The sequence below is a fragment of the Myotis daubentonii genome, chromosome 11 (assembly GCF_963259705.1).
Source record: "Myotis daubentonii chromosome 11, mMyoDau2.1, whole genome shotgun sequence".
Taxonomy (NCBI): Eukaryota; Metazoa; Chordata; class Mammalia; order Chiroptera; family Vespertilionidae; genus Myotis; species Myotis daubentonii.
The window spans coordinates 56,923,486-56,947,813 of record NC_081850.1 but is presented as its reverse complement, the minus strand read 5'-3'; the positions used below and the strand labels follow the sequence as shown (position 1 = coordinate 56,947,813).

At 38.1% G+C, this 24,328-nt stretch overlaps 1 protein-coding gene across 6 annotated transcripts in view; it reads right to left on the bottom strand.

The window, feature by feature from the left end:
- INVS (inversin) overlaps window positions 1–24,328 on the bottom strand; it is a 123,001-nt gene that overhangs the window by 91,252 nt on the left and 7,421 nt on the right. For 4 of the 6 annotated variants that reach the window (XM_059657487.1, XM_059657483.1, XM_059657482.1 and 1 more), the window contains exon 3: window positions 16,726–16,892. In XM_059657487.1, coding sequence (XP_059513470.1) covers window positions 16,726–16,892 — 167 coding nt within the window. Of the gene's footprint in view, window positions 1–16,725; window positions 16,893–18,862; window positions 18,965–24,248; window positions 24,305–24,328 lie in introns of all 6 variants that reach the window. The other 2 variants (XM_059657486.1, XM_059657485.1) reach the window with 2 other exon arrangements.

Below are 24,328 nucleotides of genomic sequence, written 5' to 3'. Positions count from 1 at the left end.
ACTGTTGCATGGAGAATGGTTTGAAGAGGAAAAAGACTTGAATCAGGAAGACTAATAAACTACTTCCGTTAGTTAGATAATAGATTATGGTAGACTGGATTAGAATGATCCTAAAGAGGGAATATGCTAATTGACTCTCATGCCGTAGCAAAGACGGCGGCACCCACAGCCAATAAGGAGGGAATAAGCTAACTGACTGCCATGCCCTCAAAGACGGCGGCACCCACAGCCAATAAGGAGGGAATATGCTAATTGACTGCCATGCCCTCAAAGATGGCAGCACCCACAGCCAGTAAGAAAGGAATATGCTAATTGACTGCCCCACCCTCAAAGATGGCGTTGCCCACAGCCAATAAAGAGCCAATAAAGAGGGAACCGGTTTGGCTCAGTGGATAGAGCGTCAGCCTGCGGACTCAAGGGTCCCGGGTTCGATTCCGGTCAAGGGCATGTACCTTGGTTGCGGGCACATCCCCAGTGGGGGGCGTGCAGGAGGTAGCTGATCGGTGTTTCTCTCTCATCGATGTTTCTGGCTCTCTATCCCTCTCCCTTCCTCTCTGTAAAAAATCAATAAAATATATTTTAAAAAAAAAAGATGAAACAGTACCTTTACAGTAGAGAAAAGCAAACACTACCTTAATCAAGTGAGCAAGTGAACATCACCAGGAATGGGAAAAATCAAAATTCTGTAATACCTGACAGGTTTCAATGAGGACATAGCATTGCTTCTATATCTCTTCCAATATGAATAACATAAATCCTCATTATGAGGACATGGCTAATAAACCCAAATTGAGGGACTTTTATCTAGCCTGTAATCTTTAAATATGTCCTCATCACTGAAGTTGAGGAAAGATTAGAAAAGTTTCCAGATTGAAGGAGACAAAAGTGACTTGAAAACTTAATGCAATGTGTGATTTTGAACGTAATCCTTAAGGATATTATTGGGATAATAATGTAGCCTGAGGATTAGACAGCAGTTCTCTATAGATGTTAATTATTTTGTTTTGATGGCCATATTATAGTAAGGTTGAGGAATGTCTTTGTTTCTAGAAAATACATACTAAAAAATTTGGAAGTGGTGAGGTATCAGGTCAGTAATTCACTCTCAAATGGTTCGGGGGGGGGAAAGTTTGTTGTGCTGTACCGGCACTTTTTCTGTAAGTGTGGCATATTTCTAAAATTTTAAAAAATAAAGTCAATTTGTACATAAAGGATTTGAATATCACTATCAACCACATCTGCCTAATTCGTAGTTTATAGAATACTATACCCAACAACTGTAGCACACAACTGGACTTGTGTTATGTGTGCTGTGTGTGTATGTTTTGCATATACAGGCTTGAAGATACCATTTAAAGTTACACAGATTATTATCCAAAGAGATATCTAACTGAATAAAACAGGGAGCACAGTTAGCTGAGGGGACTCTAGGATCTGTTCCTTTGTATAATGGGCTTTCACATGCCTTCCTCCTCGGTTCTGAAAACACACGGTTCCTTCTTCCCTTCACCATGAATAAGGCCAGCATTTGACAGCTTCACAAGGCTGACAGGGTTACCCCACAGCCCACCCTCCCTATTCTCAATCCAATTAGACCTCTAATCCTCCAGATGAAAGGCCCAACTGCTCATGTTCCTCATGACAACGACAGCTATTGATTATTTGTCACTGCAGCTAACACCTTCCCTGTCGAGGCTGCTCTGACAGAAGCAAACCTACCAAATTAGACAGCACTTTATCTGCCCTGGAGGCCAAATGGCACAACAAGTAAAGGCTAATAAATGGTATAAAAATGAACAAATCATAACATTATGACAAGCTGATCGTTGCCAGCAGCCTCCTAGCTCAAGTTTGATGTTCTCTTAGACTTGCTCCTTCTCTTTCTCCTCTGCTCCAGCTCCAACTTTGACTGAATTAAAGGCCAGAACAATTAAGGCATTTGACCAGCAAAGATAAGCCAATTGAAGTATCGCCAAGGGACATAAATGTCAATAACAGACTGCCATTTGTCAATACAAACATTCTAGAGATGCAAATGCTGAGGCCACCGCTCTCCACTAGGCTGCACTGACTCACTTTCCAACGGACAGTCTGTGGCTATTTAACCAGGAGGAAAAAAAGAAAAAGAAATATACAGTCCCAAGAGAGGAACTGTTCTATGAAGAACAAGGAAGAGTCATTGGGCTGAGGGTGGAGGGTTATATCTGGAAAAGAGATAGCAAAGCAGAGCGATTCTTCCTTCTCAAAAATATTCTAATACTAGACAACTGAAATATTATTATATATTTTAGTCAATATACATGCAGATACATATTAAATACTAAAAATGTATTTTTTGAACAAATGAGTAAATGAATTTCATACTTATCAGAATTGGAATGGCGAACAAATGAACTCTGATAAAATTTTCAAGAGGCTTAGTTACCACTGATGACATTGTTTAGACAAGTGTAAAGAAAGAATAAAACAGTATTTTATATTGGTGAAGCTAATTTTAGTAGTAGTGTTTCAATGATTAAACTTTTCTGCAGGAAGGCTCTATTTTGATATCAAAGGTTAAGGTGAAAATTCTGGTGACTTGTATGTGGGAGAAATGAGAGCTACACTGAATGACAGGCTTGCATGATAAGCCCAATTCAATTCACTAGCATTAACTGAATATTTGGGAAGTACTAGTCACTAGAAATAAAAAAAAATGATTATGACACTCTTCCTGATATTAAGATGCTCATTGTCCAAGGTTGTGTGTTTGATCTCCTATCAGGGCACACAAGAATCAACCAACGAATGCATAAATAAGTGGAACACAAATTGATGTTTCTCTCCTTCCCTCCCTCCTTCCTTTCCTCCTTCCCCCTTCCTCTCTCTCTCAAAAGCAAAAAGCAAAATTTAAAAAGATACTCATTGTCTGTGGGGAAATCAAATGTATAAATAAATATTTTTCACCGTGATAGGTGATATAATGATATAACAGTGGTTGAGTACATAGGTACCAGAGGAACAAAGGAGGGAATGGTAAAGTCTACCTAGGTAAGTCTGAGAAGTTCAAAGAAATGATTAAATATGGATACAATAAGATACTACACTTGGGTCCAAAACCATAACTATATGAATACAGAATTAGTTCAAGCAGTATTAAGTATAAAGCAGATTTGGAGCTTTTATTTGAAAAAACCTAAACATAAATCAACTGTATTTGGTTGCCAAAATGTTAATGGTTATCAGACCAACACTGTATTCTACTTCAGGTGTCTTATTTCAGAGGAATTTAGACAACTGTGTGCTTACATGGTAGAAGGGATTAGAATGGGAAGGAGACTTGAAAGCTATTATATGACAACGGAATAGATAAGAATAATACTAGAGGAAAAATTCCTTCACTTGGCCAGAACAGTTATTAAGATATACGTAAGATCATGTCAATCCTTTGATCAGAACCTTCCAATGCTGCCTCATCACATTCAGAGTAAAAACACATTCGTGAGCCCAGTTGGTGTGGCTCAGTGGTTGAGCATCGACCCATGAACCAAGAGGTCACCGGTTTGATTCCTGGTCAGGGCACATGCCCAGGTTGCAGGCTCGATCCCCAGTGGGGGGCCTGCAGGAGGCAGCCAATTGATGTTTCTCTTCCATTGATGTTTCTATCTCTCTATCCCTCCCCCTTCCTCTCTCTCTAAAAATCAATAAAAACATTAAAAAACAACAACATGACAGAGAAGCATCAATCAGCCTGTCCAACTCAGAGGGAAGGTAGGGGAGGGTGGGGGTAAGGGGAGAGATCAACCAAAGGACTTGTATGCATGCATATAAGCCTAACCAATGGACACAGACACCAGGGGGGTAAAGGCATGAGTGGGCGGGGGGGGGGGAGAGATGGGGGATAAGGACACATATGTAATACCTTAATCAATCAATCAATCAATCAATCAATCAATGATTTCAAAAAAACAACAACACACATTCCTGACAATGGCCAAAGGGCCCTAGAGGATCTGGCAACCATTTCTTTCATGGCCTCATCACCTACTGCTCTCCTCTTGCTCACTCAGAATAACCATGTTAGCCTCCTTGTTATTCCCCAAACATTCCAGGAGTGCACCCACTTTAAGGTATCTGTCCTGAATATTCCTTCTGCCAGAAAGGAAAGAAAGTTCTTCCCTTGGCCATTCACATGACTAAATGCCTCATCTCCTCAAGTCTTGCTTCAAATGTCAACATCTCAGTGAAGATTATTGTGATTGCCTTATTCAAATTTACAACCCTGCTCACCCCAGTCGTCCCTTCCCTGGCTTTCTTGATCTCTCCTACTTTGGCATTTGGGTTAGATTTCTGATATCATACTAGTAAATGATTATTTGGGCTTTGTGAAATCTTAGCAGTGAAAGGAGGTATAAAGAGCCCTACGATTGGTCATGAGGAAAATGTTGTGCCCAGGGGCTGACAAAATTCACACTGCAGAAATAGTAGCCCCCCCCCCCCATTCCTTCTCACTCTCTTTACAACAGTAAAACATGAATACAAAAAAAGAGGAAATTGTATGAATATGGTCTTATGATCTAAGAAGGTAATTAGCAAATTAATGCTCAAATTTTCTTTGGAACGGATGTTGAAGGGGTTCAGAGCAGGCCTCCCCACACATGTGCCACTTTGGCATGTGAATTATTTTGAGCTAAAGGCAATCAAGACCCTGTGAACGCATGAGAAATTTTTACCTTTTCCTTAAAAAATTTAAATTTGGAGCCTTGCCTATAATAAGCATTATTACCAGAAATAACTTTTATGATTTATCTGCATGTCTGGGCAAATTTCTAATTACTGAACATCTGCTCTTATCCTGTGAATGACCTTCCTTTCCTCTGAAGCCCCAGGTGCCTTACCCCTCCTCAGCTCAGAATGCCATATATACCTAATTTATCTTTCTGTCTCTGACTCTATTATGTATGTGGGGTTCCCATAGATATGTAATTAAATTTGGTTATTTTCTCTTATTAATCTGTCTCATGTAGATTTAATTATTAGACCAGGCAGAAGAACCTAGAAAGAAGAAATTTTGTTCCTCCCCTACAATGTTATATACAAAATTAATATTTAAAAGTTTAAATGAAAGTAAATGGATCTGGAGTTCCTTTTTATTAGCTGTAAAAATATTCGCTGGCCTGTGCCCAGAGTTTAAAAGAAATCAGCATGACTCTAATGAAAAACAAGCTGTAGGTCTCAGAGAAATTCAATATATACCCTTTCTTTTCTTTTTAGCTTTTGATTGGTTTCCATGGGAATCTAGGCTTGTGGGATCTTTAACCTATTCATGGAAAGCAGATGCTTGTATTTTCATGACTTGGTAAAAGTGGGGGCCAGTGAGGAGATAAAGATGATTAGAAAATGAATATGGTTGCAAGAAATAGGATCATGTTTAAAACAAAATACTGCAAGCCACAGAGATTTTAAAATACAACCTGTGAGGCTGCTCTACTGTGTCTGAGAGATATTCTATCATAAAGAAAAAACACTAAACTTGAAAGTAGAAGCTCTCAGCTCAAATTCTGAATCTGGCCCATGAGAAAGAAACCCTTAGGTACTTCTTTGGAGTTTAGACTGGGAAACTGGATTTGGGAACGACCCCAGGACAGAGAACAAGAAATTAAGCCCCAGAAGAGCACGTAAATTCTCTTCCAGGGGCGCTTGATCAGGAGCACTGAGCTGGGAATCAGAAAAGCAAGATGATTCCTGACTCTGCACGTGACAGCGTAGAACTCAAACTATCCCTGTTTACTTATATAAAATATACACAATTCAACTATTCTAACTGCTGTGACACGAACAGGAAAGTATTTTTTCCTTACTAGAGTCATGTTAGAAAAGTTCAAAGCAGTGATTTCAATCAAGATTGTTGATATGTTGTTCCTTGTGACTATGACTTTCATCCACGCAAGTAGAAGTACATTAAGTATAATCAGAGTATTAAAGGACAGATTTTTATTTCAACCTCAGATTTGTTTAAAAACAGACCAACTCCAGTTTTGGTTTGAACACTCATTTGAAGGTAGGACCCTAAATATTTGAAACCAGTTTCTAAACTGGAAAACCAGAGGACAGGTTTAGAGCGATAGCTTCCAAACATTCACTCGGGGACAAACTTGATGCCAGTTTGGAAACCTCAGAAGTTGGAATGTAATAAAGCCAAGATTCTTTAGACTAGGACTCAGTCTACCTGGAAAGGACAGCCTAGCCAGGGTTAAAGTCAAAAGGGCTAAACTGCAAGGGCTGTCTAACTAATACCACCCATCTCAGTCCAGAGAGTTCATTAAGATTCCTGAACATGAGCATTTCATACATTCAGACTTTCCTGTTTCTAGGTAATGGCATTGCAAATGTCTTTTGGTGCTTTCTTTTAGAAGCACACCAACAGCTAAAACCTCATTTGCTTACTCTTCAGATACCCACTGGCTACGCAGTTTGTGGCAGAGTGTGTACTTATTAAGCTGTTTTAAAATGCACTGAGTGAATACACTCACAGAGAAGCCTAGAAGTCCTCACTGAAGACCTCCAGGTGATCCGCATGCATGCTCAAGTTACAAACCACTGGATCAGAGCACAGGCACTGCTCTCACACAGCTCCCCAGGCAAATGCTGGGGAGCATGACCTGAGTGCCTAAAAGCTTAGGCCAGAAACCGTTCTTGATTCCATTCTCTCTTACCCTACCTACAATTCATGTTCACCAAGTTCTGGCCATCTTACCATTTTAAAAAATATGTTTTTATTGATTTTTAGAAAGAGAGGAAGGGAGCTAGAGGGATAGAGAGAGAATTATTGATGAGAGAGAAACATCATCAATTGGCTGCCTCCTGTATGCACCCTACTAGGGATCAAGCCCACAACCCAGACATGTGCCCTGACTGGGAATCGAACCAGTGACCTCCTTGTTCATAGGTCAATGCTCAAACACTGACCCACACCGGACAGACTCTTACCATTTTTTTGTAATAATTTTTTATTGAGGTATAACATACAGACAATATAGCACATAATTCTTAAGTACAGAGATTGAGACATTTTTATATAACCAATATGCAGATCAAGACAGAGAACATTTCCAGCACCCCTGTACGCTTACTCATGTCCCCTTTCAGTTAATACCTATCCCCAAGTAATGACAGATCTGAATCACTATATAGTTTTGCCTGTTTCTGAAATGTATATAAATAGCATGACTTCTGTCACTTACAATGATGTCTAGGAAATTCATTCATGTGGTTGAATTTATCAGTAGGTTATTCTTTTTTATTGTGTAGTATTCCATTGTAGGAGTCAATACACCACACTTTACCCATTTTCCTCTTGATAGGTATTGGGTTTTCTTTCTATGCTATTAAAAATATTTTCTATTATAAATAAAGCTATCATGTACATTCTCATACATGTCTTTTGGTGAAAAGAAACACTTATTACTGGGGTTGGGGTGTGGACTGCAGTGATACAGTGTATATGTTTAGATTTTATAGACATAGTCAGTTTTCTAGAATGCATGCACCAATTCACATTTCCACCAAAAATATTTGAGAGTTCCAATTGTTCCATGTCCTTACCATCAACTGGTCCTGTCAGACTTTTTCATTTTATACATTCCAATGCCTATGTAGTAGTATCTCATTGTAGCTTTAATTTGTATTTCCCTAATTAATAATGATGTTAAACACCTTTTCATGTGTCTTTTAGACATTTGGATATAATTTTTTGTGAACATGGTAAATCACAAAAAACATAATATTAGGTCAAAAAAGCAAGTTGGGGAGTGACATGCAGTATATTACCATTATATAAAGATTTTAAGCATGTAAAACAATATTATTTTCATATATATATATATATATATATATATATGCACACACATGAATTAAAACCACAAAAATTAAGATATGCTGAAGAGCAGTAAAAGAGGGGAATGGGATTTTGGAAGTTAGTTTTATTTCATTTCAAAGAGTCAGAAGAAGAAATTTTTAAAATTCAGTTTTATCTCTTCTTGGAATTAGGTACCTCAGTGTTTTTTATATTATTTTCTTTTCTTATCTGTAAGCTTAATTTTTAAAACAGAACAAAGTGCATTCAGGCACATGCAAAAAGAATGATGAATAATTTATTAAGAGAACTGAAAGGAGAACTGACTCAACCTGCTCCTCCAATGATGAACTGGACTAGGAGATCCTGAAGGACCTTTCTATTTCTGGCATCTATTGGTTCTTAAAGGGTAATTTGATGTTCACACCAGTTGCAGTATGATTAGTAGCAATAATATTGATAACTTACACTCTTAGTATATTTGCCCATTAAGCAAAAAGCATTATATCTAAGACTCATCTTTCCTACACAGCAGATAGGAAAAAGTATTATCCCATTTTATAGGTGAAGAATTTGAGTCATACAAGAGAGATATTTGTTGAGAAAAGCTCACAGTCTTATAACATCCTACTTATAAAATTGTAAGAGGAAGGGGTAGACAATAAAAAGGAATAAATATAACTATTAATTTAAACTTCAACAGTTTTAAAGACCATTACATACCATTCATGATAATTGTATCTGATGTTCACATTTATTGACTAGAGGCCCGGTGCACAAAAATTTGTGCACTTGGGGGGGGGGGGGCGTCCCTCAGCCCGGCCTGTGCCCTCTCGCAGTCTGGGACTCCTCGGGGGACGTCCACCTGCTGGCTTAGGCCTGCTCCCCAGGGGATTGGGCCTAAGCTAGCAATCAGACATCCCTCTGGCAGCCTGGGAACCATGAGGGGATGTCCACTTGCTAGCGGAGAGCAGGCCTAAGCTGCAGTCGGACATCCTTAGTGCTACTGAGGAGGCGGGAGAGGCTCCTACCACCACCGCTGTACTGGCAGCCGTCAGCCTGGCTTGTGGCTGAGCAGAGCTCCCCCTGTGGGAGCACACTGACCACCAGGGGGCAGCTCCTGCATTGAGCGTCTGCCCCCTGGTGGTCAGTGTGTGTCACAGTGACCAGTCATTCTGCTGTTATGGTCAATTTGCATATTACCCTTTTATTATATAGGATAGAGGCCTGGTGCATGGGTGGGGTCAGCTGGTTTGCCCTGAAGGGTGTCCCAGATCAGGATGGGGGTCCCACTGGAGTGCCTGGCCAGCCTGGGTGAGGGGCTGAGGGCTGTTTTCAGGCTGGCCACAGCCCCATCAGGGTTGGGGTCTCCGCTGGGGTGCCTGGCCAGCCTGGGTGAGGGGCTGAGGGCCGTTTTCAGGCTGGCCACACCCCCTACAGGGTGGGGGGGTCCTGCTGGGGTGCCTGGCCAGTCTGGATGAGGGGCTGATGGCTTTTTGTAGGTTGGCCACAGCCCCAGCCACCCAAGCTCCCAGTGGAGGCTGGCTGGAAGCAGGTAACTGGGATTTATTTATCTTCTATAATTGAAACTTTGTTGCCTTGAGCAGAGGCCACAGCCACCAGGGCGGGTGGGAAGCTTGGCTTCCTGCATCGCCAGGGCAACCAAGCCTCCTGTTTGCTCCAGCTCGGTGGCTGCTGGCTGCCATCTTGGTTGGGTTAATTTGCATATAGCTGCTCTGATTGGCTGGTGGGTGTGGCTGGGGGCATAGCGGAGGTGCAGTCAATTTGCATGTTTCTCTTTTATTAGATTAGATTGATTCATCCCCTCATTCATGTATTCATTAAATAAACATTAACTGGGTATTAAGTGGCAGGAGCTGTGCTAAGACTAGAACTATAAAATCAAGTAAGACATGGCCTCTTCCCTCAAATAGCCTTAGTGGGGGTGAAATATAGGTAACTGAAATCTATGAATAATGGTGGTAGGTTAGTAGTTATGGTAAAGGTATATATGTACTGAGAGGGAATATGAGAATATAGAGTTGTGGCTCGGGGTGTGGATTGTTTGGTGTATATGTGTTAAGTGTGAGTGTGTGCAAAATAAGGAAATCTAATACTGTATTAAGTTTTCCTGAAAAGTTTCAGAGGTATTCTACTCTTCTTTACATTTTGTAAATTAGTATGGAAATAACATATTTTGAAAGATGAAAATTAATATTCAGTTTTCATTGATGAATAGAGAATTCTGTTTGTGATTTTAAAAATAAATAAATAACAACACAACCATAACCTGAAGCTTCTTTAATTTTTGAGTATAACATGATATAATTTTTCAAAGTGGGTAGTCTTAATCTTCTTGAAGCCAAATTAATAACCTCTTGGAAGATTAAAAATGTGTAACTATGGATATTTAGTAAGACTGCTAATGCTTTTTTATCCTTATTAACAAACAAATGTATCTGTGGAAGTCAGAGAAATAGTAGCTTCCCTGGAGCAAACATTTCTAACCATCAGATATCTTTTGTTAGAAACACATAAAACGTATGACTGATTGCTTTCTTGGATTAAACGGAGGGTACTAAATGAAAAACAAATTAGGTACAGATGTTGAGTATATTGAGATTAATTTTATTCCCATGGGCACCATTTCCTTAGCTGCTTGGACTAACAGCAATTTGTTTCCAAAAAAGTGAGTATGTCAAAATAACTAAGCCCATCACCACAGCTCAATAAGTTTTTTCCATATATGTATTTTGAAAGTGGATAAATGTTTCTAATAAACAAAATGTCTAGCATTTGTATTAATAATAACTTTCTGTATAAGTAACATAATATATGTTCATTCATTCAACCAAGACATGTCAGACACTGAGTCAGATTCTGGGGGATTAAAAAATAAATAAAGCAAGGTTCTTGCCTGGAGCTCTAATCTAGTGGGAAAGAGACCAGTAAGCAATAATTACAGTACAAGATAATGGGTTCTGATAGAGACATGAACAAAACGCTATGGGGACATGAGTTTTCCCTACTAACCAGCCTGCAGAAAAATAACATAATATAGTCCAGTATCACAAAAAAAAGCAAAAACTAAAAAAATAACATAGGGGAATGGTTGCTCTCCAGGTCAAAAATAATAACAATGATTATTTACGTGTAAGGACTGCTGAAATTTTGTAAAGCACTTAGGTACTCTAAAGTAGACAGACCAGATTTAATTATCATTTAATATCTTTACCCATGATTTTTGTAAACAACTTAGGAGCAGGAATCATGTCCTTCACCTTTGTGTTCCAAGGCCTCATGCAGTAACTTTTACACAGTAACAGTTTTAACACGTTGAATGAATGCATGCACAAATACATAAATATTGATGATTATATAAATGGCACACTTCTGAGTTCATAGCAAATGGAATTAAGTGGATAGGCCTTTTGAAAAGAATATTTGAGATGTGATATATCAGAGAGGTCTACTAAACAAAGAGAAATGAAGTTTAATAGGGAATGGTACTGACATTATTAGTTATAGCAGATCTATCTAATTCATTCTTTAAAATCTCTCTAGGTCAGCGGTTCTCAACCTGTGGGTCGCGACCCCTTTGGCGGTTGAACGACCCTTTCACAGGGGTCACCTAAGACCATCCTGCATATAAGATATTTACATTACGATTCATAACAGTAGCAACATTACAGTTATGAAGTAGCAACGAAAATAATTTTATGGTTGGGTCACAACATGAGGAACTGTATTTAAAGGGCCAGAAGGTTGAGAACCACTGCTCTAGATGGATAGTCATGACTACAGAGTAGACATTTGGTAACTACTTACTGAATGAACAGTTCTACCTCCACAAATATATCTCTTGGATCCAACTCCTCCTTTCTACACAGCTTTCTATGTACCTCCACCCTCTTCTTCCTAAGTGGCTCCCTAATAGTCAGGACCCTTCATTTAAAAAATGTAATTAAAAACAAAACAAAACAAGACAAAAAACCCAGGAAACCAGAAACACCAATCAGAAAGGATATATGCACCCATATGATCATAGCAGCACAATTCACCATAGCTAAGATCTGGAAACAGCCTAAGTGCCCATCAGTAGATGAATGGATTAGAAAACTGTGGTACATCTACACGATGGAATACTATGCTGCTGTAAAAAAGAAGGAACTCCTACCATTTGCAACGGCATGGATGGAACTGGAGAGCATTATGCTAAGTGAAATAAGCCAGTCAATGAAGGAAAAATACCACATGATCTCACTCATTCATGGATAATAGAGACCATTATAAACTTTTGAACAGTAATAGATACAGAGGCAGAGCTGCCTCAAACAGATTGTCAAACTGCAGCGGGAAGGCCGGGGAAAGTTGGGGGGCAGGAGGGAGGGCTATAAGAGATCAACCGAAGGACTTGTATGCATGCATATATGCATAACCAATGGACATGGGACGCTGGGGGGTGGGGGAGGCCAGGGGATAGTCAAGGGCGGGGGGAAAAAAAAAAGACACATATGTAATACCCTTTGTAATACTTTAAGCAATTAAAAAAAATAAAAATAAATAAAAAATAAAAAAAAGCATAGGAAGTACATAGTACAAAAGCCTGGCACACACCCACATCAGATACTAAACTAAATGGCTGAAAATTAATGAGCTAGGCTGTCCTGAGAAAATTAGTTATTTGTATGTTTTAAAATGAGAATGGATTGATCCCTACACAAAAATCTATTTGTTATATAATAAAAGACTTGAAATAGTAAAGAAAATATGGGCAGATTTTAAAACAATCTCTGCTTAGCGCTAACGTCCCAGCTGTTGTTTACTGATGGGTTTTGAGAGTCTTACCCTCTAAAAGCACAGGTTAGGAATCTGCTAATGATGGGTGAGGGATTTGTACCCAGAGTTTTGGTTTCCTTCTCTCCAGTTCCCTTCTCTCCAGGATTTGCCCTTCAAGTTCCAGCCACTGCTAACTCCAAACTCTATCTGGGTTTCTCAGCCTACTAAGATTACAGCTTCCTGCTACAGTTGTACTCTTTTGCATTTCAATTTGGAAAATGCCTTAAAGGTAAAAGGCAGGATGAATGTGGAGCTAATTTCACATGCTCCCCTTCTCTGAATGGTCGCATTTTCTTAGAGCCTGCCTATGCTGATTGTCCTCAATGCCTTCAAACAATGTACTGTATAAATTCTGTTCAGTTTTTAGAGATGTTTTTGGCAGATGCGTTATTCTAAAGTAAATGGTCACAGTCAGAACTTATGCCTAATTATGAAAGTTCCTTATTGGTTGCTCAATTTTTCTAATTTCTTCTTTTATAACTTTACTAGAGGCCTGATGCACAAAATTCGTGCAAGAGTAGGCCTTCCTTCCCCTGGCTGCCAGCACTGGCTTCCCTCCAGCACCCAGGACCCGGGCTTCCCTCCGGCACCCGGGACCCGGGCTTCCCTCTGGCACCTGGGATCCGGGCTTCCCTCGCAGCCCCGGCTTCATCTGGAAGGTCATCCGGAGGGACATCCAGTCTAATTAGCATATTATGCTTTTATTATTATAGATACCTTCTTTTAAAATAACCATCAATGATTATTTATACTAGAGGCACGGTGCATGGGTAGGGTCCCTAGGCCTGGCCAGTGATCAGGGAGGATAGGGGCCTGCCTTCCCCTGGCTGCCAGCTGCCGCCTGCCGGCTGGGGCCTTCCTTTGTTCCGCACCACCCCTTCGTGGTCAGTGCATGTCATAGTGAGTGGTTGAAATCACGGTCAGTCAAACTCCTGAGGGGAAAATTTGCATATTAGCCTTTTATTATATAGGACTGTGCTTTTAATGATGACAAAAGCTAATGTTTTGGATGGAATAAATCTGTTTATCGTTTTTACTCTCATTCATGGTAGATTGTTTTCCCATGTGTTTCACTGTGAGATCATATTTCATCTATTTTAATATGAGGGAATCCTAGAAGTTTAAGGTGAAGATGTTTTCTCTAAGAGAATTAGTGCTTGTGCCTGCTCAGAGGCAAAGTGTGCTAAAGAACATATATCATCTACAACTATTCTTTGAAAATTATTTCTAGCTCCTTCACCATCTTGTTCCTGCCTGATCCATACAAACTTTAATTTTTTAATAATGGTGTTTTTCTATGAAACACAAAATCAAACACAATACTCAATATGATCTGGACAGACAGAGTACTAAAGAATTATTACCACCCTTATTCTGGAAATTCTACTAATGCTAGGATAGCCTAAAGATTACTGCTTTTGGCAAACATGGAAAAACAAATTGTAACACAGAGAAGGGGATATGCATAATTATGAGAGAGTTGGAAAAACGTGAAACTCGTTATTTATGAAGTCAGCTATGTAAATTGCGACATGTAAACCATAGTTCTATTTATTCCTTGACATTAAAAAAATCACACAAAAATAAAGGAGAAACAAAAAGCAAAAGAAAACTGCATCTTGTGAAGAAACTTACAGCTAAGCTAGCATGTCTGGCTGTGCGCTCCCCTTCTCTCAATCTTTCTCCTATGATACCTCCACAAAAATGTCTTGGATCATCAACTTAAATCCTCATTTTCCCACATGATCTACTGATACTAAGTTAGATTCCTCCAACCTATATTTTTGAAGTTGAGTTTTAAACCTAAATGAATCACAATAAAAAAAAAACTATCAAATTCCTAATATTGGGACTATTCCCAATCTAAAATGTTTACTTTATGAAAAAAAGTTAAATGGATGAATAATTTTAACAGCTGACAAGGTTATAGTGAAAGGTTATAGTACCCAAGCTGTAATTAAAAGTGAGATTAAAAATGAGAGATTTTTACAAAATTACTATACTGAAAAGCAAATTTGAGAGCAAAAAATAACTGTTTTGTTTTTTAATAATGGAAGATACTTTATTTTTAATCATCTCTCAACATTTCAACTCTTGGTAGAAATCATATGCAAAACATCTGCATTTTAAAATTAGCATATATTTAACTTTCTCACTCACAGCAACTTCATACAGTAAGACACACACCAAGGAGGAGCACGGAGCATTTCCTGTTCAGTCCATGAACACTATTTCCATGATGATACAAACACTGGACTTTCTCTCCTAGAATGAGTTAGCCATTCCTGCTTTTGTCCACTGCATAGGTTAAGTGGCATCATGGCTGGTTAAAAGTTACTGTGGTGTTGGAGTGATCTAGAAATGGAAAACTAGAAAACTAGCACTCTCAGGAGTGGAGAGGCACTGACACTTCTGAAATGTGGAAAGGAAGAACATCAAATATGAATGTTCCAGAATGGGGTGGTTTTAGTAATAAAGCTGGTTGAAATTCAGCTTTAAATACACATTGAGTATCTACATGCGATCTACTAGATATATAAAAAAGCCACAGAAGATTTGAAAAACCTTAAAATCACTCAACTGAGCTGAAAAAATAAGAGCAAATTCACAGTGGCCTCGGGATTCAGCCAGAGAGAGCAATAACTTTGGAAATAACCTGACAGACCAAACATATATCCAGCATATTCATAGTATTTCTTTTTAAAAAATATATATTTTATTGATTTTTTACAGAGAAGAAGGGAGAGGGATAGAGAGTTAGAAACATCGATGAGAGAGAAACATTGATCAGCTGCCTCCTGCACACCTCCCACTGGGGATGTGCCCGCAACCAAGGCACACACCCTTGACTGGAATCAAACCTGGGACCCTTCAGTCTGCAGGCCGACGCTCTATCCACTGAGCCAAACCGGTTAAGGCTCATAGTATTTCTTAATGTCTCTTTTTATGTATTCAACTAATGAAAAGTCATTTTTATAACCCCTCAATAAAAATGCTATGTCTGTTCACATTTTAAAATGGGAAATAACTCTAATAGTTTCTGCTGGATCTAACTAATTTTCATTGCTTTTTACACAAAAAATACACAAGTCTAAGATAACAAAAAGAAAAATACCAGGCACTAGAAATACATTTTATAGACCAAAATTTTTGGTGGGAAAATAGTTTTCCAGTAAGTAAATCTTTGAATAAATTTGAAACTTCGCATTTTATTTTTTTGATATGTGTAATTCCAAAAATCTGAGCTCATGACAATGCCTTTAAAAACTTGAAGTCATTTAAACTGGCAATATAGTTTTAGATTTTTAAAAGTTGAAAATATATTGAGAAAGTAATTTTCTTTTATGCCCCCTATATGCCATTTATTTGAAGGGAGACTACATTTTTAAAAAATACATATTTTTATTGATTTTACAGAGAGGAAGGGAGAGGGCTAGAGAGTCAGAAACATTGACGAGAGAGGAACACCAATCAGCTGCCTCTTGCACGTCACCTACTGGGAATTGAGCCCACAATCAAGATACATGCCCTTGACTGGAAATGAACCTGGACCCTTCAGTCCGCAAGCCAATGCTCTATCCACTGAACCAAACCGGTTAGGGCGAGACTCTATATTTATATTGCAAAAGTAATACTCATCAAGGAAAAAAATGTTAAACAGTGAAAAGTACAAAGAATGCCTAATATTTCCAATGTTTAAACCCAACCACTATCAACATCTTAGTGGGATGCTGTTGTTTTTTTCCTTTGCTTTTTCCCATGCATAAAGTAATTTGTAACATAGTTTAATTATATACATATAATTTTAATTTCTTTTCCATGACTTAACCTTAGATCATAAGATGAATTCTATTATTCAAGGAACTTAGATGAATGAAAGTAGCCACTGATGGTTATCTGTGCTTTATTCTCTGCAGTTTTAAGAGAAAACACATGAAACTAAGAGTCCTATACTTGTGATTTCTTTATCATCTGTCCATTGTACAGTTCCATGAACCAAGTAACAACCACCACACAAAAGGTTTACACTTCAAAGTGATTTTATGTCTCACCTTTTGAGCTGCAAGATGGAGGGCTGTTCTTTGGCTATGGTCCGTTTTATTAACGTCTGCTCCTGCCTTTAAGAGCGTATCTGCACAGTCCAGTCTGTCAGCCAGCACACAGTACATAAGTGGTGTTCTCCCAAATTGGTCTTCTTTGTCTTTAAGGGCAGCATTTCCTGAGTGTAAGAACATATGGTGATATTTTATCATTGTTGTTATTACTAATATGACTAGGAAGTACATTTACTGTTTACCAAGCACTGTGCTAAATGCATTAAATATATTTTCTCATTTTTACTGACCCTATGAGATAGATATTACCATCCCCATATTATAGGAAACTGAGACTCAGAGAAGTAAAGTGTTTACATGACACTGAAAGGAGGTGTTGGAGCTAAAATTCAAAACGACTGTTGACTCTAAAGGCCATATTCTTAACTACTATGTTACGCTCAATTAACATTTTGAGATATGAAACTACTTATTTTCCTCCCTCGCTCCTTTCTTTTGTCAACAAATATTTATTCAGTGCAGACCGTATACTAGGCAATGTGGTATGTTTTTGAGAGATAAAAAAATGAATCCTGGTTGGCTTTCCGTTTTAGACAATATGATGCAAGTGCATTCTACCCTAATCCTCCTGCTATTTACAACTAAGCTCCCCAGGACATACATATGAACGATGGAGAAAAGAAGAGAGCCTGGTTAGAGACCTATGAAACTCCAGGAACAACCTGATGGTGAGTTCCCTCAAGGTTTTGTTGTTGTTTTGTTTTTTTATCTATATTTATTTTTTATTGAATTTATTGGGGTGACATTGGTTAAAAAATTATATAGGCTTCAGGTTTACAATTTCATAATACATCATCTGTATATTGTATTGTGTGTTTACCATGCAAACTCAAGTCTCCTTCCATCACCATTTATTCCCTTTACCCTCTTCTATCTCCCCTTACCTCTAGCAATCACCATACTGTTGTCTGTGTCCAAGAGTCTTTCTTTTATTCCCCCTCCTATATATAGTCAGTCTGGGTGCTAAAGTAGCTCACCAGAAACACTAATAGGCACAGACACAAAGTTCCTCAAGATGCCTACTCTCTCCAGTCAAAAGATTGGGAAGTGGGTAGCCATGTAGCAGTGAACTCTTTTGGCTGTACCTACTCTACTCAAAGCTCATACAGTACAACAAAAGAAACTGCAATTCCTTTTCTCTGCAGAGACTGGGCGGCGGGTGGGGGAGAGCCCTATGAACCATTGTGCCCCAAATTAAGCAAAGGATGGCAATGAGGTGGTATCTTACCCCTTCCCAACTAGAGAGTGGAGGAGTATTGTGGAGAGGAGAAAGCTGAAGAAAACAATTCTTTTTTTAAAATATATTTTTTATTGTTGATAATATTACAGATATCTTCCATCATCTCCTCTCCCCTTCCAAAAAAGCAATTCTTTAAATAGATGCATGAAGTTGTGGACAACTTCTGGGCAGCTCATGTATGCAACTAACCAAAATTAAACTAGGAAAACCTATGGAAAACTGTGAGTTTCTTATTAACTTAGTTATTATTGGGTTACAACCTGACGCAATAATCTCTCTTCTAGGTGTTCACTCAGGGAAAACAGAAGCATGAAAATATGTTCACATAAAAACCTGTATGTGGATATTTATGGAAGCTCCATTTATAATTGTTAAAAACTAGAAACATCTCAATTGTCCTTGATCTGAAGAATGACAAGAGAAACTGTGGCACATCCACACAATGGGATACTGCTCAATAAAAACAAATGTACTGCTGATCCACTCAACACGATGGGGGAAATCTCAAATGCATTAAGTAAAAAACAGCCTCGAAGGATACCTGTTGTTGGATTCACTTATATAGCATTCTGGAATACGCAAAATTATAGGAACAGAAAACAGAGCAGTGTTGGTTACCAGGGCTGAGATGTGGGGAGGTATTGATTATACAGGGACATATGGGAATTTTGGGGTATGATGGAACTGTTCTATATCTTGATAGTGGTGGTGATTACATGACTATATATTTATTAAAATTAAATAATTGTACAAGGGTGAAGTTTATAATACTCACTGCATTACACCTCAATAAACTTTATTTGACAAGAACAACAAAAAAAGATACCATAGCACCCTAACTGGTTTGGCTCAGTGGATAGAGCATCAGCCTGCAGACTGAAGGGTCCTGGGTTCAGTTCCAGTCAAGGGCACATGCCTGGGTTGCTGGCTTGATCCCTAGTAGGGGGCATGCAGGAGGCAGCCAATCAATGATTCTCTATTATCACTGATGTTTCTATCTTTTCCTCTCCCTTCCTCTCTAAAATCAATAAAAAAAAGTATTTTTTAACAAAAGAACTCAGACAACCCAACACCAGAAAAACAAACAATCCAATTAAAAAGTGGGCAGAAGACCTGGACACTTCTCCAAAGATGGCCAACAGACATAAGAAGAGTTGCTCAATAGCACTAATTATCAGGAAAAAAATGCAAATCAAATCCTAATGAGATACCACCTCCCACCTGTCAGAATGGCTCTCATCAATAAATCAAGAAACAGTAAGTGTTGGTGAGAATGTGGGAAAAAAGCCAGCTACTTTTAAAGTACTTTGGCATGAACTCTGCTAATGGGGGAAGAAAACTGACCAAATGAAATACTTTCTTTGGGGAAATATAAATGTTAGATGAAGAAAGAGGTGTCGCAGTTCTTTCTGAATTGTTTTGTGCCTGTGACTAAACTATGTTTTAGTTCTAAATATTTCAATATATATTTACATCTTGGATATACTGGAATCTAGAAGTACTGTATAGCATTTCAGATAACTCAGTTTGCTAATCCATGTTTCCACGTATATTCGTAATAAAGCAAGAAAGGTCATGGCTCTTGAAATTCAAGAGCCTTACAAATATATTCAGATTGCCTCCTGGAGGAAGCAGGTGTTCTTTTTCAAAACCTTGGTTTTGAGATGAAGGCAAATTTTGCATTCGATCAACATATGGGATCACAGAGGCTCCTGTGCACAAGTCTTGTGAGTGGTAAAGCTCTGCAAGATATATTTTGTGGATAAGGGCCTCCAATATCTAATCCAGAAGATTTCAGAGATTTTATCCTTGCCTTTATAAGATAAGGACTCATTTAAACCCAAACTCATTTACAACACTAAAATGCATTATGGGCAGAGCATGTTCCTTTGAGCTCTTCTGAAGTCAAAATGACACTAACAGAGAACATGTGGGAGTAAGACCAGTCTCCAGTTGCCTTTCACAATTAAACGACGCTCTCTGCCAGCATCTCACTTGTTAATGTTAAGCAGAGAGCAGTGTCTAGAATTAGCAAGATGGCAGCAATTCTTATCATCTCCTCCTAGAGTGCGATTCTCCCTTTGCTAAGGGAGGGGACTCAGGAACTGTGGTCACATGTACAAATGCTGAGAAATGGAGGCAATCATCACATCCTGGGATAATCCTAACTGATTACATTTCTCAGGGCCAAAGCAAAATCAGCAGCATGGGGTTAATAGGTAACTCTACCACCAAGACATAGAACATTAGGCCAATTGCTATGCTCTTCCCCAGTCAGTAATGGACAGGGAAACTTCAACCTTCTCTTCAAACCCTGGCATACTTTGTTTTTATATAACTGGTTATTTATACTTCCCAACAGAGAAGATTTTACTGGGTTATGTCACCCATTTGATATGTTTTGGCTGTAAGGGAAAATTTGTGTATTCGAGGAAACTGGAGGCATAGATCTCCTATTCATGATGAGAAAAAGCAGCATTCAGCCTCAGTTCAACCCCGTTTTGAGTTGCTTTAAGAGGATGGTGGCTTTATGGCTAGTTTCTGAGTAACAAGGATCTCTTCAGGTTCTGAGCTTCCTGGCTAACTGAGAGAGAGAGGCCTGTGCCTTTCCCTACCTGCCCTCCCATCCTCCTTAGTTTCCTCAATTATAAGATTCAGCCAATACCTGCCCAGCCTACACAATAGTTTATTTTGATGTTTAAGTAAAACGACTGATTGTTTGGAAGTGTTTGGTAATCGCAACATGTACAAACGTAGGGCTTGCAATGTAAACTAATATGCACTAGATGACGGGCACTTGTATTTGCATTGCTGTCGGGGACAGCTAATACGGAAAGCAGCTGCCTCGTGTGCTATGTCGTTTTAATTATTCTGGCAACTGTAGAGAGAGAGCCTCTAATCCAGGGCCATTTGGTGCTCGCTTTAACTGGGCTGGCATTCTGCATGTGCTCACCCTGCACATAGCTCAGAAAGCTGAGCTGAACCATGACTGGAAAGCCGCTGCTCTACTGCACTCAGTTGTTTTAAGGCTACTTGGGGCAGAAGAGTCTGTATGGTTAATAGATTCAGATATGCAGACACCAGAGCTTCAGCTCTAGCAGTCAGAGGAATGACTGCCACTTGTAATGACAGTTGTGCCAGTCCACACCGTAGCTATGGAGCCATACTCTCCAACACAAGTAAATCCAGGATTCTCTACTGACATCTTATTTGCTTGTTCTGAATGTTACTACCTTTGTGTGGCATGAGAGATGCACTTCGTCTGCTTTCATCCACTTCCTATGTCCTATCTTTTGTACTATCAATCTTGGGAAGGCATTTAAAAAATATCTGCTTATTGTTTTAAAGGCATCATAGGAACAGTGGAAAGAAAATAGGATTCATAATCAAGAGATTGGGATTGACTCTCAACTTTATAGTTATTAGCTCTACAACTAAAGTTCTTAATTTCTAAATCTCAGTGTCCTAACATATGAGAATAACATTCATAATTTGAGGACACTTGAGATTTTATAAAATATTTTTACATATTACCTCATTATAATTGTTGTGGTATCTTAATATGTCATTTATACTTATTGCTATTTTGAAATTGTCATAGTTGTTAGATCTGCCACTAGATCTTGCTATTTAATGTGTTAATAAAAAGTGATTATAGGTTTATTGCTATATCATAATTTAAAAGTACTTTGATAACTACCAGTTAAAATATAACTGATTTTCTTTGGATTCCTATATAGTATATTTAAGCTCTTAAAGACATAGTTCTGAGAAGGGCCATAAGCTTTACCAGATTGCCAAAAGGGCCTGTAGTACAAGAAAAAAAAAAGTTAAGAAAAATCCAATCTAGATAACCATTAAGTTCATCAATCAGGTGTACACCTAATCGGTTTTCTTTCTTGTCTCTCTCATTCTCTATGCATTCATACATATGAATGTGCAAGTGTCTGCAGGAATAGCCCCATGCCTCAGTCATGCCTCAGTTTCCTCACATATAAAATGAGGACAATAATGGTACCCAAGACTCTTTGTAGTGCTTTACTATTAAATGAGTTAATGAGTTGCATAACACTTCAAACAGTGCCTGGCACATATAACATACACTTGTAAATGTTGGCTAATTTTATTACTATTATTAGTATGGGTGCATATACATGTAAGTATATTGATATACACATATGCATTAAGGAAGCGTTTATAAAACATTTAGTGACCCATAACATTTAAGGTCAGGGTTGGGGTAAAAGAAGAAGTATCCCGAAATAATGCCACTACTCTACCACTTATGAAGCTCCTTGCCATACCTAACTACTTTGTTGGGAGATGCCATACACAAAGAGAGAAAATGATTCAGAGAGACTCATACTGGCTCAGAACAGGGGGGGCGGGGGGGATTGTGATAGAATCAGAATGTTGCTGCCTGGTCACTTAACCACTGCCAACCACCCCAAACACTATTAGCAACAACAACAACATTACTCTTGACACACTGTGCATATTTACAAATAATTAGTTTGGTTTTCACAAAGAAAACAGTATTATTTGTTGTTGCATCACCACCCATAGTTACAATTATTTTTCTTGTGATGAGAACTTTTAGGATCTAATCTCTTAGAAACTTTCAAATATACAACAGAGTAGTATTAGCTATAGTCACCCAAATGTTTTACAGTCATTATCCAATTTAATCCTCACAGAAGCAGAGTATTATAGCTTATAGTTTACAGAGGAGGAGACTTAAGCCAAAAAAGATTAAGTAGCTTAGCCAAGGTAATACAGCTAATAAATGACAAAGCCAGAACTCAAAACTCAGGTTTATCTGACCCTAAAATCCATGTCCTTTCTACTACACTACATTGTACAGTATCAAAATGAATTTACTAAATTCTATTATCAACTATATCTCTGGTATTCATTCAAATTATTTACATTTGATGTTAAGATAACCATATCTATAAATGATAACCATAGCACATAAGGATTTTACTATGTATAGTTATGCTTTTAGGACCCAGAACAGAGCTCTAATTCATCTGAATCTAAGATGTAATGGGTTAAGTTAAAACATTAATGCATTGTATTAGGTTAAACACTAAAAACTGCTACTAAAACGATGTCTCAGGGAAAGCCTCTTCAATCCTCCTCCGGGATACTGGGCAGCAGACAAAGTGTTCGATTTAATTAGCTGTGTATGTAGAAAGAGATGCTCATCTGTTTCCATGGAGGCAAACACATCACTGACATACTTCTCCATGGAAACAGAGAAGGGAAAATAGAAAATGCTAAAGTGAATGAATTCACTGAACAGTTGGTGAGCAAAGATTCAAGAAAAACATAAAACATAATCTGTAGTACTATGTTACTAGTTTAGAAAAAAGAAACATGTGCTACATAAAAGAATGTATACGATACATTTAGCTTATATACTTAAGATGAAACAGTTACTATTTTAATAGGAATATACAAATGTTGAGAAATAAGACAGAGCAAAGGTATTACTGTTTTGCACAGAAGACATAATGGCAGAATTCTTAGAGATGAGCAGTGTTACAGCTCAAAGTCAGCAATGAGACAAGATGATAGAAAACATAGGGAACCGATTTATAAATAAATTTACCAGCTTTATACTGGTTTCACATCATCATTTTGATTATCTTATTTGTTTTAAGGATTTTTCTTGGGGGCTATAAGATTATAGAAATATTTCAAGTTTTATTTTATGGTATATTAGTTAATTTGTGTTACTGAGCCTGTATAAGTATTTTTAATTTATAAAATACTACATGCTCTGTTTCCTTTCAAAATTATAGTTTTCATTAAAACAATAAACAATCCCATTTTATAAGATATTTTCTCTGAGGTATTCTGACTTAAATTTTTTTCCATTGAAATTTAGTCCTAACCTGCCTCTCTATTCAATTCAATTCAACTTAATGCACATTTAAATGTGGTCCTCAAGATGATTATAGGCTTCTTAAAAGGTAGGATATAATATCTATTCATTTCTTTAACAAATATTTCTATTGTGCCTACTGAGTGCCAAGTACTGTGCCAAATTTTGTGGATGTAGTGGTAAATTAAAGACACTGTTTACTCATGGAGGCTACTAGCTTATAGAGGAGAAACATAGTTATTCATATAAATATACAGTTACAATCTGAGACAGGTCTATGAAAGAAAATTACAGAGTTCCAAGAGAGAACACAATGAACAAACTCACTGAGTTTGGGTGTTCACAGCAGGCCTCTTTAGAAGAAGCGACTTGAATGCTGGGATCTGAAAGATGACTAAGAGTTAGTC